Source organism: Balaenoptera musculus, chromosome 4 (genome assembly GCF_009873245.2).
Source record: "Balaenoptera musculus isolate JJ_BM4_2016_0621 chromosome 4, mBalMus1.pri.v3, whole genome shotgun sequence".
Classification (NCBI taxonomy): Eukaryota; Metazoa; Chordata; class Mammalia; order Artiodactyla; family Balaenopteridae; genus Balaenoptera; species Balaenoptera musculus.
The window spans coordinates 84,873,209-84,891,993 of record NC_045788.1 but is presented as its reverse complement, the minus strand read 5'-3'; the positions used below and the strand labels follow the sequence as shown (position 1 = coordinate 84,891,993).

Sequence of the window (18,785 nt, the reverse complement as noted above, 5' to 3'; positions counted from 1 at the left end):
AGCAGATACAAAAAAGAACCAAAGAAAGCATCATGACCGCGATGACAACACGGTCGGACTTAAGGGGCCTCGGGTGCTGCCCCAACCCCTGGCCTGGCTGTTCAGCTCCTCCTGAACCGCCTGCAACTTGTATTTCTTCAAGTTTCCCTTTTCCCTAGGGTAACTCGATTGCCTCAGATGCTGGGCTGTGAAACCAGAGGAGCCCTCATTAGAAAAGTCTATCCATCACTCTACTATCCCTTTTGTGGGTGCCTCAAAATGCTTACCAAATATTGATTATGTATCTAATTGCCTGACAGCACCATAAAACAGGACCTGGACCATAAAAGACAGCTGACTGAGGGGAGGGGTAAGTTGTCAGCTAACTGAAAGTAAACAAGAATTCAGAATGCCCACCTTCTGGATGTGCTTTCCAGCATCCTTCTCACTTCTTACAATAAACACAGCCCAGCATTGCTCCCACATCAGCAAATTCTGAGGTTTGTCTCCTTTTAAGGTGACCTACTGAGTTGTCAAAGGAGATTCTCTCTGCTCTTGTCAGAGACATAAATAAAAGACAGTTCAAACTGGCCTACGACTCGGAGCTTTCTACTTGCCTGGGGTATTTTTCTTTTTAGCTGTTACAAGGAAACCTTCTCTCCAATGCAAATGGGAAAAGAGAACTCATCTGATAGCATAAAAAAGTCACCTCTAAAGATCAAATGTCATTAAATGACCAGGCAGTCTCATGCACACATTACATGCAGTATAAACAATTATGAACTGAATGTTTTGGCCTTCTGAGTTAACTCCTAGTTAAGTCCTGGCACAGGCATATCTTTATCTGTTTTAAGTTACACTGAGCAGGACTCCCGCTGCATCCTCTTATGGGATTCCCCTAGCTGGAAGATCCACCTGGAAGGAAGGAGATCCAGTATTATTTGCATCATGAGTTTAGCAAACATGAAGTACAAGAAGAGTAAAAAATCAAAATTGTGTAACCTCTAACAAGGTTAGAGTTGCTCAAAGAAGGGGGAAAAAGAGGTCAACTAGGTTGAATTTATTTGCAACACTATTCTCACAGGCCCACCCAATGCATGATCTTAATGTGTTGGGGCAAAAAAGCCTTCTGTATCCTAATATAAGTTGCACTGTGACACAAAGGCCTGAACACTGAAAAAACAACAGAAAGCGAGAATCTTAAAATCTTTACCTTGTTCATTGTTTCCTCCGTTAAGCAGGAGTTCATCGTTTTGCCTTTTCAATTCTGTTATATACTTAAAGGCTTGGTCCAGGATCATATTCTTGCTCTGCCAAAGAAAATCAACCATTTAAAAGTTTCACTGAAGGGTAAGAATTTGCCAGAAGAAAGTTAAAGCTTTGGTTTTATCACATATATGTGATACGTACCTTTTCAAAATTTAAAACTGCCACCATATTCAAAACTTCTACTGTTCCTCTTTCATTTAGTAAGTATTTATTGAGGCTCTGTTCTAGGCACTGGGGATGTAATAAACAAAAGGGACAAAGTTCCTGACCTTGAGGAATATTATTTATTTATGAGGAACTATTATATATTAATATCTATTTATATTTATAAATAAAATCAGGTGGTGATAAATATTATGAAGAAAAATCAGGTAGGGTACTTCACTCTCTGTTAATCTAGTCACCTCCCTTGCCCGGTCCAGGTTGAGTAGATGCATCTTTATCTAGGAACTCTTCCCTGGGCCTCTCTGTTCTGGCACTCTATATTTCCTTGGCTAGACGGTAGGTATTATTCCCCTCTTACTATGATATTTACTGTGTGCTTTATTATTCCAGATCACAGAAGGGCATAATGGATGGGAGCACAGATTCCCCCACTTAGCATTTCTATAACTTGGGAAAGTTAGTCTTTCTAAACCTCAGTTTTTCATTTGTAAAATGGGGATAATAAAAGTACGTACCTTGAAGGATGTGATAAGGATTAAAGTCTTTAATATAGAGAGAGCATATAACACTCTGAGAACACAGTTAGTGGGGTATGGAAAGTGCTTAATAATTGTTAGTTTCTTGTAGCTACTGTGTGTCAGGTCCTATGTTAAGTACTTCAAATGCATTATTTCTTGGACTCTTTAGAAGAACTATATTGTTACTCCTTATTTGCTCAGCTTTATTGAGGTATAATTGACAAATAAAACTGTAAGATATTAAAAAAATAATAGTAAAGTAGGGTAAGGAGGGGGCCAGAGAGATGGCAGAGGTTACTCTGTGTTGTGGACTGAATGTGTGTGTCCCCCTACAATTCATGTTGAAACCCTAATCCCTGATGTGATGGTATTTGAAGGTGGGGCCTTTGGGAGGTAATTAGGTCATGAGGGTAGATCCCTCATGGATGAGATCACTGCCCTTAGAAGAAAAGACATAAGAGAGGTGATCATTCTCTCTGTCATGTGAGGACACAACCAAGAAGAAAGCCCACATCAAGAACCGAACCCGCTGACACCTTGATCTTGGACTTCCAGCCTCCAGAACTGTGAGAAATACATTTCTGTTATTTAAGCCGCCCAGTCTATGGTAATTTTCTTATAGCAACCCAAACTGACCAAGACATTCTGCTACAATCTATTTCATATAGGGAGGTTGGGGAAGGCCTCTCTGTAAGGTGATATTTAAGCAAAAATCTGAAGGGAGTACAAGAAATCATGCTCTGTGGATATGTGGAGGAAGAAGGCTCAGGTATCAGGATCACCAAGGACAAAGGTCCTTAGGCGGGGCTGAGTTTGACATGTTGGAGGAATAGTAAGGAAGTGAGTGAGACTAGAGTCAAGTATATTGGGAACAGTGGGAGGAGAGAGGCCAGAGAGAGCCTTCAAGACCATGGAAAGATTTTAGATTTTAATGTTATTCTTTACTCTGTCAACCACAACTACAAACTATTCTAAATAGTAGGTTGAGATAACAATGTCACTTGATTGAGTTTTGGTGTCATGCTCCCAATATATTCCATTCCTAAGCTTTCTCAAAAAGATCGTATTTTATGTCAAAGTTCCTGTATTCTTTACTTAAATTTTTAAAATTGAAAATATAATATATGCATATGGCAAAAAAAAAATGTAAATAATATGAAGAGATATATAATGAAAAGTACATTCCTTTTGACTTTAGCCCTCCAAACCCCTTTCTGGAGTCAACAACTGTAAGTTACTTATGTATCTTTCCAGAAATATTCTATGCCAATACATATATACATATATATGTATAAGTATATATATATATACATATATATATAAATCTTTTTTAAAAAACCCAGGTAGAAGGATACTATAAACAGTATGTTACATGGATGCAACTAGAGATTATCATACTAATTGAAGTAAGTCAAAAAGAGAAAGAAAAATACCATGTGATATCACTTATATGTGGAATCTAAAATACAGCACAAATGAACCTATCCACAAAACAGAAACAGACTCACAGACATAGAGATCAGACTTGTAGTTGCCAAGGGGGAGGCGGGGAGGGAGAGGGATGGACTGGGAGTTTGGGGTTGGTAGATGCAAACTATTACATTTAGAATGGATAAACAATAAGGTCCTACTGTACAGCACAGGGAACTATATCCAATCTCCTGGGATAAAACATAATGGAAAAGAATATTAAAAAAAAAAAGAATGTATATATGTGTATAACTGAGTCACTTTGCTATACAGCAGAGATTGTCACAACATTGTAAGTCATCTGTACTTCAACAAAAAAAATTTTAAGTATGTTACATTATTTTGTTTTAATTTTCAAAAATATATTTTGGGGACTTCCCTGGTGGTGCGTGGTTAAGAATCCGCCTGCCAATGCACAGAAACGGGTTCGATCCCTGGTCGGGGAAGATCCTACGTGCCGTGGAGCAACTAAGCCCGTGTGCCACAACTACTGAGCCTGCGCTCTAGAGTCCACGTGCCACAACTACTGAAGCCCGCATGCCTAGAGCCCGTGCTCCACAACAAGAGAAGCCACCGCAGTGAGAAGCCTGCGCACTGCAACAAAGAGTACCCCCCATTTGCCGCAACTAGAGAAAGCCCATGTGCAGCAACAAAGACCCAGTGCAGCCAAAATTAAAATTAATTAATTAATTTAAAAAATATATTTGTATATCTTGGATGGTATGGTCATTTTATGGATCTTCGAATCCTGAGCATGGTATATCTTTCCATCTGTTTGTGTTGTCTTTAATTTCCTTCATCAGTGTCTTATAATTTTCCAAGTACAGGTCTTTTACCTCCTTAGTTAGATTTATTCCTAGGTATTTTATTCTTTTTGATACGACTGTAAATGGGATTGTCTTCTTAATTTCTTTTTCAGATAGTATGCTGTTAGTGTATAGAAACGTAACAGCTTTCTGTATATTAATTTGTATCCTGCAACTTTACTAAGTTCATTAATGAGTTCTAGTAGTTTCCTGGTGGCATCATTAGGATTTTCTATGAAGAGTACCATGTCATCTGCAAACAGTGACAGTTTTACTTCTTCCTTTCCAATTTGGATTCTTTCTATTTGCTTTTCTTATCTGATTTCTGTGGCTAGCACTTCCAGTACTATGAAGAGTAAAAGTGGCAAGAGTGGCAGCTTCTTACCATTGAGTATGATAGTAGCTGTGGGCTGTCATATATGGCTTTATTATGCTGAGGTATGTTTTCTCTAAACCCACTTTGTTGAGAGTTTTTATCTTAAGTGGATGTTGAATTTTGTCAAAAGCTTTTTCTGCATCTATTGAGATGATTATATGATTTTTATTCTTCAATTTGTTAATATGGTGTAACACACTGATTGCTCTGCAGATAGTGAACCATCCTTGCATCCCAGGGATAAATCCTTCTTGACCATTGTTTATGATCCTTTTAATGTACTATTGAATTCAACTTGCTAACATTTTGTTGAGGATTTTTGCATCTATGTTCATCAGTGATACTGGCCTGTAATTTTTGTGCTCATGGATTGGAAGGACTAATATTATTAAAATGAGCATACTACCCAAGGCAATCTATAGATTCAATGCAATCCCTATCAAAATACCAATGGCTTTTTTCACAGAACTAGAACAAATAATTTCAATATTTGTATGGAAACACAAAAGACCCCAAATAACCAGAACAATCTTGAAAAAGAAGAACAAAGCTGGAGGTATCATGCGTGATTTCAAATTATACTACAAAGCTACAGTAATCAAAACAGTATGGTACTGGGACTTTCCTGGTGGTCCAGTGGTTAAGACTCCGTGCTTCCAATGCAGGGGATGTGGGTTCGATCCCTGGTCAGGGAAGTAAGATCCCACATGCCGTGCGGCACGGCAAAAAAACCCAAATAAACAAACAGTATGGTACTGTCATAAAAACAGACACATAGAGCAATGAAATAGAATAGACAGCCCAGAAATAAACCTATGCCCTTATGGCCAATTAATCTATGACAAAGGAGGCAAGGATACTTTGGGGGAAAAGACAATCTCTTCATTAGGTGGTGCTGGGAAAACTGGACAGCTACATGTAAGAGAATGAAATTAAAACATTTTCTCAGACCATATACAAAAATAAACTCAAAATGGATTAAAGACCTAAATGTAAGACTGAAAACCATAAAACTCCTGGAAGAAAATATAGGCAGAACACTCAGACATAAATCGTAGCAATATTTTTTTGGATCTGTCTCCTCAGGCAAGGGAAACAATAGCAAAAATAAACAAAAGGGACTACATCAAACAAAAACTAAGACAGTGTCCTTTCATAAAGCAAAAGTTGAGACAAAGGCAGAACCTGATAATGCCCACCTACTGCACAGTGAATGAAACTATCAACAGAACAAAAAGGCTGCCTACTGAATGGGAGAAGATATTTGCAAACGATATATCCAATAAGGAGTTAATATCCAAATATACAAAGAACTCATACAACTAAATATCAAAAACCAAACAACCCAATTAAAAAATGGGCAGAGGATCTGAACAGACATTTTTCCAAAGAGGAAATGCAGATGGCCAACAGGCACATGAAAAGATGCTCAACATCATTATCAGGAGGGAAATGCAAATCAAAACTACAGTGAGATATCACCTCCCACCTTTCAGAATGTCTGTTATCAAAAAGACAACAGGGACTTCCCTGGTAGTCCAGTGGGTAAAACTCCATGCTCCCAATGCAGGGGCCTGGGTTTGATCCCTGGTTGGGGAACTAGATCCCGCATGCATGCCACAACTAAGAGTATGCATGCCGCAACTAAAGATCACGCATGCCACAACGAAGATCCTGTGTGCCGCAACTAAGACCTGGAGCAACCAAATAAATAAATAAATAATTTTAAAAAACAGAAAAAAACAAACAAACAAAACCCAAAAACAACAAATAAGAAGTGTTGGCGAGGATGTGAAGAAAAGGGAACCTTCACGTCCTGTTGGTGAAAATGTAAATTGGTACAGTCACTATGGAAAACAGTATGGAGACTCCTCAAAAAATTAAACATAGAATGACCATACAATCAAGCAATTCCACTCCTGGATATTTATCCAAAGAAAACAAAAACACTAATTCCCAAAGATATATGCATCCCTATGTTCATTGCAGCATTATATACAATAGCCAAGATATGGAAACAACCTAAGTCCTCATCAATAGATGAATGGATAAATAAGATGTGATATGTGTGTGTATATATCTATATCTATGCTATACTTTCTAAAGGCTGTATTTATTTTGTTTACCAGTCTATTAATGATAAATACTTAAGCTATGAAAGAGGAATTCTGGTTTTTTTATTCTTCAGCTTTTAAAAATGTTACAGTGAATGTTTAAGTTCTACCCAGTATTTACACTATTAAATATCTCCAGTACTTTATCCGATAGCTCTCTTCATGTAGGAGTCGGTGATTTAGGGTTTTGGTTCAGCAAGTTACAATTTTGGGTCCCTTAGGCTGGGTCCCATCAGAAATCCAGTATAACCCAGGAAACACTGTACTTTAGAGAAAGAAACTAAGATAGTGTCCTTTCTTAAAGCAAATGTCGAGACAAAGGCAGAACCTGATAATGCCCACCTACTGCTTCTCTACTGCAGATGGGGGTGGGGACATGTGGCAATAGTTAAGAAAATCTAAATCTATTCAGCTTCTGGAGACCAAATACTGACTTCCACTGCACATTCTAGGACACCAAGAAAGAGAAATGATTATGGTTTCCTTTCAGAGAAACTTGTAGGAATAAAAGCCAAGGGGAGGAACATTTTATTGGGCAAACACCAGTGCTTAGTGAGCAGCTACTACACATTGATATGTGGAGAAAGAAAAACAATCAGAAGACATAGTACCTGCCCTTAAGTTTGCTTGTGTGTTAAGGAAACAGAAAGTACCTTTTTAAAAAGACTAAAAAACACATTTATGCAAGACTAGGTACCATCTTGTAGGGGAGAATGAAAAGAAACTGAATTGTAAGACCTTGCTGAGGGAGACAGTGTTGTTAAGTGAACACATTGATCTGGCCCTCCCCACCAAAAGCCTGGGATGGTTTGGGACTGGGAAGCTCCAGCTACCCCAGAAGGTGGGGTGAGGCATGGGTTAAAACTGAGGGGACTGATAGAAATATTCTTCTTTTGCAGTAATAAGAACCACACACACACACACACACACACACACACATCCTATGCAGCTGGATGACTTCCCCTCTTCCCCAACCACAGGAGACAAGTTTATTTTCTGTGAAATTTGAACCAGAAGATTTCAGCCTCAAGGATACTTACTTGGCACAGAAGTGGACAAGATGAGGCTCCTAAACGAAAACAGGGAGGTAAAGTAAAATCCTGCCTTCTAAAGCATGAGACTCTCCAGCACCCCTTCCCCATCCCAGCTCCCAGAAGAATGGCAATGAACCTTATAGTTCTTTTCCCACCATTCCCACTCCTAGGTAGGGTGCTGAAGGATCCTTCTCCGGAAAATAAAAATTACTAGCTAACCCCAAAAGAAGAAATCTACAAATACTGATATTGTTTAGTTCAGCAACAATAACAGCAACATCAGCTCACTAGCCAGTCACTAGACAGGACCACCAAACCACAACCCTGTTCCATCAGCTTTTTAATGCCTCGTTCTCAAACATGAAAAAAACAGCTAAGTATCGTTAAACATTAAGGAATGTCTCCAAAAAGAAAGACAAAACATCAAAACAGAGGAGAGGAAAAGGAAATCAGAAGAAACAAAGACAATATAGAAAACAGAAGAAACATTTAAAAAAACCAAAACCCTATATAATATTCTCAAAGCTGAGATGATATTATATCCATAAAAAAAGTCATGTATGAAAAGGAACAAAGAGAATAAGAAAAAAAGACTTGGAAATTAAAAATATAAGAGCTGAAATTAAAAACAGAAGAGTTGGGCTTCCCTGGTGGCGCAGTGGTTGAGAATCTGCCTGCCAATGCAGGGGACATGGGTTCAAGCCCTGGTCTGGGAAGATCCCACATGCTGCGGAGCAACTGGGCCTGTGAGCCACAACTACTGAGCCTGCGCGTCTGGAGCCTGTGCTCCGCAACAAGAGAGGCCGCGATAGTGAGAGGCCCGCGCACCGCGATGAAGAGTGGCCCCCGCTGGCCGCAACTAGAGAAAGCCCTCGCACAGAAACAAAGACCCAACACAGCCAAAAAAATAATTAATTAATTAATTAATTAATTTTAAAAAAAAACAGAAGAGTTGAAAGAAACCAACTAATTGAGATTGAAAAGGAAGGGTAGAGGGTTCCAGAAGTAAAGGTTCAAAGGAAAAATAGGGAAAATGGAAATTATGTGGCAATTTGACCATATAGAAACTGTAGTAAGAGACTGTTGGAGGTGTGGAAAGAATTAAAGATAGGCAGGTATATAGAAAATTGAGCAAATGAAAAACAATGAGGCAATTATTAACTCTAAAAAACCATTAATGACAGGGAACAAAAATAATCATTCTGAGCACAGAAACAACTTAGGGAATTATCTGATCACAAGCAATTGGTGAAAGTATGAGTGGATTTCTTACCTGTTTCAGCGCAGGGGAGCATGGGATCAGCTCTCCTATTCTGTTTATCCCAGCATTGATTTTCTTCTTTCTATGCCTCTCCACTAGATAGAGGAAAAATTCATTTATCACACCTTACAGTACTACTGCCAAAGTGTCTCATTCTCCCTGGGTAAAGAAATTTTAGGTAAAGAAATCCCTAAGAAAGTCTTATCAAATAGTATCTACTGAGTACAAATAACTACAATAAGATTTCTAAGAATGTCATATTCTAGGTCTAGTGTTATGGAAATCAATATAAGCCATACCATTTATTAGGATTTAAAATAATGGAATCTATAATAATTAAATTCAAATTATAAACACAAAGTGCTAATACTACATTACTCTTAGGCCATTATTATATTTCAAGTAATTATTAGAGATTTTAACGATAACTAAATTACAAGAACCCACTAGCTATGTTACTAGAAAGCTGCTTCTTTATAGCAAATGGGCAAGTTAGACCTTTCTAGACAGATTGAAGAACTTTAACACACCTTTTAGGCTGACTAGAAGGCATTTTTGGAATAGAAACGGCTATTAGTTGTGACTTAAAATAGACAAGAAAAGGCACTGGTTTATTTTTTTCTATGGGGTCTGTGCTGTTCACTTTGGCCCATCTAAGAAGCTGAACAACTGACAACTTCTCAATTAACTGAGAAATGTTCCAGGCTTACGTGCTACAACTTTAAAAGTTGTATGAAAGGGGCAAGAAGATACAAGAGATGATCTAAATAGTTTTTCTATAAGACACTGTAAATAGAAAAATCAGTCTACTTTCTGTTAGTTTTCTAAAACCTTCCATTTAACAAAGGACTTCAGCGCTTCTAAGAGGATGATCTTTCAGATATAGCATAAGTAGGTCTTGTTTTTCAAAATATATACTTTTTGCTTCATAATCTAGCAGTAAGAACATCCTTTCAATGACATCCATTTACTCTCTCTTAATAAATTACCATCAGGACATATTTATGGTCCCATGTGACATTTGATTCCAATAAAAAGATTTAGTTCATATGGCCAAAAAAATTAGATTTATTGATGTGGCCAAAAAAAAAAAAACCACAAAGCAATAAAGTATAGCTCACCTTTCTTCTGAATTCTCTAACAATAGTATTTGCTGTTATCTAAGAGCATATTTTTTAATGTGTGTAGATAAAACAACAAGAACAACAACATTAAGACTCTATCCACAGTGATAAAAGGGAATTCAAAGGTAGTAAACTCCCATTCTGAGAAACAGCAATGTCCTACCAGTGTTCAACACATCTTTCCATAGATAAAGTTTTCCCCAGGGTCCTTTCCTTAGGGAAGGGAAGAGATTATTTATAGAGTAATAGAAATTGAGTCTAAAATATATATTTTTAGATCTGACTGTAGTCCCTGATGGAAAATAAAATGTTAAAAATGTACCAAATTGTCAACGTATGCACAATTACTTCTATAAATGTTTACCTGGCTGTGGCCTATAATTTTGATGTTTGAGATAAAAATCAAATATTTTTTTCTACATTTCTTCTTATAATTGAGAACTCCACAGCTTAATTTAAGACCGTTCACATTTCAAGTACCTTTAAGATCTACAGCCTGCTCCCCATTTCTTCCCTACTCCTGTAGGCAGCTAGCCCACTCTAGAATTTCTGCAGAGGTACATACGCTTCACTCTTTTCAGGAAGAGTATTTCTGGAATTCCTCAGCGGGTGAAATCACTTAAAACACTAGCACCAGGGGTATATTAATCCTTAAATTATTTAATGGACTGTGAATCAGAAAATGATAAGCCATCTTCATGAGACTTAGGGAGTATTTTGTCAACTAAAAACAATATAGAACAAATTATTTTGTATAAAATAAATAAGATACAAGGGTATATTGTACAACACAGGGAATACAGTCAATATTTTATAATAACTATAAATGGAATATAACCTTTAAAAGTTTGAATCACCATGTCATACACCTGTAATTTATATAACATTGCACAACTATACTTCAATATAAAAAATGCAAAAAAAAAAATAACCCAAACAATAAAGGAACACTTTCCTAAAATGTAATAATGATTCTGTGCTTATAACATAAAACATAATCAACTGCAGTATAATTTCATTTTGAATGCAAAAAATGCTAACAAATAAAACTTAAATTGCTGTTTCTACCTGCATTGTGTGTCTCCCGATTTTTCTTTCTGAAACAAAAAGTACAGATAAAAGGAACATGAAAATAATAGGAAAACATTTTACTTTATATTTTGAGAGCCATAAAAATTAATTTTATGAATTTGTATTTGTTGTATCAATGAGAAGCCATTTGAAGGAAAATTTTCTTAATAATATATTACGGTATAAAAACCTAACTGCAGATACATCAATATAAACTTAGAATTCACAATTTCTCAAAGTAACTACAATTCTCCATTTTTCCATACCCAGAAGTCATTGGTTGGGAAGTAAGTCAATCATTGAAAATCTTACCTATTTGAAAAATGTACTTAAGGGGCTAGTCAGCTCTCTAAGTGATGTGCCAAGTACAGCTGCCCCTTGAACTACATGGGTTTGAACTACACGGATCCACTTATACTTGTATTTTCTTCAATTGTAAATACTACAGTACCACAGGATCTGCAGTTGGTTGAATCCATGGATATGGAACCGAGGATATGGAGAACTGTGAATAGGAGGTCTGGCTATACCCCTAACTACACGCTGTTCAAGGGTCAACTGTCGGTGATTTCTTTTTTTTTATAAATTTATTTTATTTTTATTTATTTATTTTTGTCTGCGTTGGGTCTTCATTGCTGCACGCAGGCTTTTTCTAGTTGCGGTGAGCGGGGGCTACTCTTTGTTGCAGTGCGTGGGCTTCTCATTGCAGTGGCTTCTCTTGTTGTGGAGCACGGGCTCTAGGTGCACGGGCTTCAGTAGTTGTGGCACACAGGCTTAGTTGCTCTGGGGCATGTGGGATCTTCCCAGACCAGGGCTTGAACCCATGTCCCCTGCATTGGCAGGTGGATTCTTAACCACTGTGCCACCAGGAAAGTCCCTGTAGGTGATTTCTGATGTTTGCTCTGGCACCTGGCCAGGGGTAGGGATGAGTATGTACAGAAGACAAGCAATGGTACAGAAGAACCTTGTAATCCCCAGGGAGGGAAGTGTGGTAGTCACTAGCACTCATGCACTAACAACTGGCATCTGAGCCATCTTTTGCATTTATGTACCTTAGGTTATCCAAACTCTTACATTTTCTTAAAAGCTAATGTACTAAAAACACCAATTTTCCCTTTTATGTACAATTACTCAATACATAAGAATTCTTTAACAGCTATTTGGTAAGGAAAGAAAATAATGATTTTAATATTTAATAATGGAAGCATTGGCCATGCAATTCTAAGCAGAAACATCGCCCAAAATGCTAGAAATTTTGAAGGAGGTATTATACAAAGAACCAGAACTAATATTGTACTAATGTGCATATTGGCATTAATGGTTTGTAATGTCACAAAATGTCTATTCAAACTGACTGCAGCCTAAGTGAACTTAGTATCCACCACAAAGACTAATATTGAACGCAAGTAAAAATTTCAGGAGAAACTAAACATTTAGCATAGATTAGGTATTATACTATTTTAACTACTGATAGTCATTTTATTTCTTACACTGCTAGCAGAATTTAAAGGACAGGTAAGTTTTAATTATGTACCCCTTTCAGTAAATCTATTTATATTTATCCACACCTATTTTTGAAGAGTAATGGTTTTCTAGGCATCCAAATGAAAGTCCCCTAAAGGACTACCTATTTAGCAAAGTGGGGACTAATTCTGCCTCTTATCTGCCAAACTATATTATTTTTGGACTGTGTCTTCATACCTGTGCTGCTTTTTTGTAGGAGTCTCATTCTCTGTCATTTCTGGCATGGTTACAGTGATAGGAACCTACAAGGCATGGAAAGACATGTCAGAAAGTCTAAAGGCATTCTAGTATCTTGGAGAAACTGATTAATAGCAATTTGGTTTGAATACCAAGATGCTAAGAAATAAAAGTGACATCATGAAAAAGCACTGGATTAGGTGTTATAGATAAGTATAAGAAGATAGGACAAAAAAATATTATAACCAGCAGGTAGAGAACATGGTGAATATCAAATGTGAGGTATAGCCAGAAAGTGCTTGAGAAGATTGGAGGAGAGAAAGGTCATTATAGGTTTGGAAATCAAGAAAAGCCTAAAGGGGGTGTAGATTTGAGCAAGACCTAGAAAGACAGGTAAAACACACTTGAGTTGGGAGAGTATGTTCTTTGTTCATGATACAAAATTTAAAACAATGGTCCTCCTCTCTGAACGCAGAAAAAACAAAAGTGACAAGTACACAAATATATAATATTCCATACATGGAAGCAAGCATTCATTCATTTATTCATTCACTCATTTGCCAGGCTTCTTTCATTTCAAACTGCTAGAAGTCTTAAACATTACCACTTGAGAATCATTAAAATCTGAGTTTGAGTATGAAAATTCTATTTATATTTAAAATATCATGATACTAAAGAATATATGTACAATATGGAAATATACACCTATGCCAAAAAAGCCTGAAAGCAAATACATTAAAATATTAATCACAGTTATATAAGGCCAGGAATATTATAGGTGACTTCTTTCTCTTTTCTGATTTTTAAGAATTTTGTAATGACAACCCTAATGCTTTTAAATCCCAGGGATTGACAACTTTTCAAAAGAGGTCTGTCAAGTTGGGATACCTGTTCTGATACACTGGAGGAGGTTGCAAGAGCAGTTTCCTATTTTCTCTTTGAGAGAGAAAGAAGGCAGCAAGTAAGGAACCGAAGTCAGTGTGAGTTTAAAATCTGGTTCTGCCATTTCCCAGATGTGAGGTCCTGGGCAAGTTATGTAACGTCTTGGAACCTCAGATGCTTCATCTCGAAAGTGGATCATAATCACAGTATCTAGATTATTGGGCTGTTTCAAGAAAGGAATGATGAAATAATGCAGGGAGAGGACAACAGCATGGTGCCTAGCTGTAGTAAGAATTTAATCAACATTAGTCATGGATATTAATGAGGTATTTCAGGTTAAGGCTTTAGCTCTAGAAAGGAGGGAGAAGGGTCCTGGGAAAGAAGGAGAAGTAGATGCAGACAAGGTGCTGACAGAAAAGTACTAACTGAAGCAGCCTGAGGAGAAATGTGTGCTCTAGACCCATTTCCAGCAGCTTATTCCACCTTCTCCCTAACATTTATGAAGGTCCAGATCAGCCTAAAAAACAAGTTCACATTAGATAACCATAGAATGACAATGTGGGACACGTAAGTAAATAAATCAATCCCTGTCACCTTTCTCACCCAAGGGCTTGCAGAATTTCTTCACTTTTGATTCCTGGCTTCCAACGCCTCCCGTTTCTGATCCAAATCTATCATCTTCTGCCAGAAGATGGTCTATAAGTTATGTTTTCTTCTTACTACACAAGAGAAAAATCAGTGAATGTTTATAGGTTTCCATTAGCAGCATGGAAAACAAGGACTAGCAACCTAGAGCAGGCAGGCAGATTTTCCGTGGCATACAGGATGATCCTGAATTCTCCCCACCTCTCAAAAGTTAATGAACCTGGTTGCTTTCAAAAGTCACTTCCCCGTGGGTTGTGAGTGCTCCACCCTGCACAAAGATGGTAGCACAGCAGCCATTGGACAGTCTCCAGGAGGTGATTCTCCCCTTTCTCATGCATGCTCAGTTTTCCTTGCCCTCCGCTGTCCTCAATTCTAAAATTATCTTTCCTTCAATCTCTTACTTCCCCATTCTCTCTTGTGCAAAAGACTGAAAATCTACTCAAGGACCTACCACTAAGGCACCAGGAAGACAGCCCTCGGATCTGCGCATTGTCTGTGCTCTTAAAAAAATGCAAATATGGGGGGGGTGGTTCCCTGGTGATCCAGTGGTTAGCACTCGGCGCTTTCACTGCCAGGGCCTGGGTTCAGTCCCTGGTCGGGGAACGAAGAGCCCACAAGCCTTGCAGCATGGCCAAAAATAAAAAGCAGATATATGGGGACTTCATCCCAGACAAATGAGAAGTGTTAGGTAGGGCCCAGGAATCCGTATTTTCAACAAGGTCTCTGGGTGATTTTTTTCTTTTTCTTTTCTTTTTTTTTTTTTTTTGGACAAACTCAGCTTCTCTTTAGGACAATATTTCCTAAACATTCCTGATAACCTGAAGGTACTAGCTTAAAAATACAGATTCTCAGCCCATCCCAGACCCACTGAATCAGTCTTTAAGGAAGGAATTCAAATCTCTGAGGGAGGGACCTGAAATTTAATGAGTGCCCCCAGGTGGTTCTTATCAGGACAATTTGAAAGCACAGGCAGATATCTTGGTGAAATTTCAGGGACCTGACCAATACTCTACTGTAGGAGAGATTGTTTGGGATGTGGTATGAGAGTTGACCAGATAATTTTACCTATAAACCAGTAAGGTCAGATTTGCCTCATACCCACATGAGTCAGCATTTGGTCATTAATATCACAGTTCCAGTTGTTCCCCTGTAGCCCTTTTGCAAGTTTGCAGATTCATGTTACAATTAAGATACATGAAGTAAAAGTTTTAATTTTTTTTAACAGCTAGAATCTTAAAGTAAATGACACTAGAGGCCTATCACATAAGTAAACACATTCAATAAACTTCACTGTGGTGAAAGCCAGTAGTTTACTGAAAGAGGAATATAACGGCAAATCAAAATCATCCAGTTTACCAAATGTCACTATAAATATCCATCTCAAAGCACATTTTAACCAATTCAATTAATCTAATTCAGTGCAAAATCATTTCCATGTCCATTACCTCCTGATATTAAAATTGCATTCCTGACACTGAAAAAGAACATTTACTGGAATGAAGAACTATATAATATTGTCATAAATCCTTGTCCACTTATTAATTAACCTACTAATAAGGAAATGGCACTTTTAATACAATATTTATGTAACTAAATACAAATATACCCTTTAAAGTATTTAAAGTGCCATGAATTTTTGAAAATTGTCCAAACGTTACATTAGTAATCTATGTATTATTATTTTTCACAGTAAGAAAGAATTATTTCTGAAATTAGTCAAGCCCAGTGGTTCTCAGTGTGGCCTTCGGATCACCTGCATCAAAATCACATCTTTTAAAACTATTTTTCCCCCTCAGGGTAAAGCTTACATATTAGTAAAATGCACAGATTTTAGTGTAACATTCAGAGAGTTCTGACAAATGCATACACCTGTGTGACACAACCCCTAGCAAGGTACGGAACATTATTATCATCAGAGAAAGTTCTCTCATGACCCTTCCTAATCAGTCCCTTCCCCCTACTCCCAGAGAGGTGACCAGCCTTCTCATTTTTTTCACCACAGAGCTTTATAATGTATTAACTGAGAATGCTACTGTTTCAAACTTTTACTCAACATGTTGTTAAAATTCATTTGTAGTTTGTTCCTCTTTACTCCTGAGTACGAATATATAATTGTGTGTGAATTTACAACCCAATTTGTTCATTCATTTTTCTGTTCACAGACACCTGGATTGCTTCCATGTTTTGGCTACTATGAATAAAGCTGCTACCCAAGAACACTGCTGTGTAAGTCTCTTTGTGGATACAGTCTTTCATTTCTCTTGGTAAATACCTACAAGTATAATTGTTTATCATGTCCCCTGAAGTTCCACTCCTAGGTATCTACCCAAGAGAAATGAAAGATTCTATCCACAAAAAGCCTAACACAAAGAACATTGGTCACACTTTCTCCAGAGTGGTAGTACCGTTTCGCACCGCCCACGATGTAGAAGAATTGCTGGTTGCTCCACAGCCTCGCCAGTACTGGGTTTTGTCAGCCTGTTAATTGTAGCCATGCTGGTGAGTATATAGCAGTATCCCATTCTAGTTTAATTTGCCCTTCTTCATGACTAATGATATTGAATGCTTTTTTTTTTTTTTTTTTTTTTTTGCTGCGTCATGCAGCTTGCGGGATCTTAGTTCCCCAACCAGGGATCCAGCCCATGCCCCCTGCAGTGGAAGCGTGGAGTCTGAACCACTTGACCGCCACAGAATTCCCTTGAATGCTTTTTACGTGCCTATTAAGACCATTTGTAGATCTTCTTTTGTCTGTTCATATCTTTAACCAGTTTTTTAATTGGACTGTATCTTTTTATTATTGATTTATAAGAAGTCTATATATTCTGAGTTATTAACTGACATATCTTCTGGACACCTGTCCTTTGTCTGAAATACATTTTGCAAATACTTTCTCCTATTACGTGTCTTGCCTATGCTTTTTCTTATTTTCTTTTTTTTCTCTCTTCAAGTTCATTGATTCTCTGATTTGATTTGACTTGATTGATTGATTTTTTGGCCCTACCTCAGGGCACGTGGGACCTTAGTTCCCCACCCAGGGATGGAACCCGCGCCCCCTGCAGAGGAAACAAGGAGTCTTTTTTTTTTTTTTTTAAATTATTAGCACCTTTAATTATTATTTATTTATTTATTTATTTATTTGGCTGTGTTGGGTCTTCGTTTCTGTGCGAGGGCTTTCTCTAGCTGCGGCAAGCGGGGGCCACTCTTCATCGCGGTGCGCGGGCCTCTCACTGTCGCGACCTCTCGTTGCGGAGCACAGGCTCCAGACGCGCAGGCTCAGTAGTTGTGGCTCACGGGCCTAGTTGCTCCGCGGCATGTGGGATCTTCCCAGACCAGGGCTCGAACCCGTGTCCCCTGCATTAGCAGGCAGATTCTCAACCACTGCGCCACCAGGGAAGCCCGGAAACAAGGAGTCTTAACCACTGGACCGCCAGGGAAGTCCCTGCCTATGCGTTTTCTTAACTGTGCCTTTTGGTGAGCAAAAGTTCTTGATGAAATATAACATCAATTTTTCTTATCAATTTTTTCTTTTATGATTATTTCTTTTTGTGTCCTGTCCAAAAACCCTTTACCCATCCCAAAGATATTCTCCTACGGTTGCTTCTAGAAAGTTTATAATTAATTATAAATTAATTACTAATTAATTATAATATTTAGGTCAATGATCCATATTATTTATGGCATGAGGTAGGGGTCAAAGTTCTTTGTTTTTCATATGGATATTTAGTTGTTCCAACACCATTGCTTGAAAAGATTTCCTTTCTTCAATGGCATCTTTGTTAAAAGTCAAATATCTGTAACAGTGCAGTTCCATTTCTGGGCTCTCTATTCTGTTGCTCTGTATTCTGATCTATCCTTATATTATTACCACACAGTCTTGATTAAGCTTATGTTTAAAATATAGATTCCTACACCCCATCCCAGACCTAATGTATCAGAATCTTGGGAGGGAGAGGTTCAGGAATATGCAGTTCTAACAAGCTTCCTAGCTGATTCTTATACACCCCAAAGTTAGAAAGTATTACATTACTTTAAAACCCCTTTCTCTAAAACTGATACAAATTGGTGAGCTTACAAATTAGGGTTCACTTGGAAAGACCAGTGAACCTGAGCTCTGTCTCAGATTTGCTACTCAATAGCTATATTCCATTTTATTTACCATAATCCAGGGCCTAAGTTTTTTCATGTGTAAAAGAAGAGGGTAGGTCTAGACTCAACTGTTCAAGTATGGATTGAGTACGTACACTGCCTAGCAATTGCAGAAATAAAGATGAATACAGTCTAGATCAGGGCTTTCCAAAAAAGCTTTGTGCAGTGGAAAATCCACTTTCCATATGGTCACCACTAGTCACACATGGCTATTAAGTGCTTGA

The 18,785-nt window shown here is 37.8% G+C and overlaps 1 protein-coding gene across 3 annotated transcripts in view; it reads right to left on the bottom strand.

The window, feature by feature from the left end:
• The window catches only part of USF3 (upstream transcription factor family member 3), a 49,900-nt gene that overhangs the window by 13,490 nt on the left and 17,625 nt on the right, over window positions 1-18,785 (bottom strand). Inside the window, exons 2-6 of one of the 3 annotated variants that reach the window (XM_036850116.1) lie at window positions 14,365-14,489; window positions 12,889-12,953; window positions 11,185-11,213; window positions 9,005-9,087; window positions 1,193-1,289 (exon numbers count right to left, since the gene is read on the bottom strand). In XM_036850116.1, the coding sequence (XP_036706011.1) occupies window positions 1,193-1,289; window positions 9,005-9,087; window positions 11,185-11,213; window positions 12,889-12,935 (256 nt within the window). In that variant the 5' untranslated portion in view covers window positions 12,936-12,953; window positions 14,365-14,489. The remainder of the gene's footprint in view (window positions 1-1,192; window positions 1,290-9,004; window positions 9,088-11,184; window positions 11,214-12,888; window positions 12,954-14,364; window positions 14,490-18,785) is intronic. The other 2 variants (XM_036850115.1, XM_036850117.1) reach the window with 2 other exon arrangements.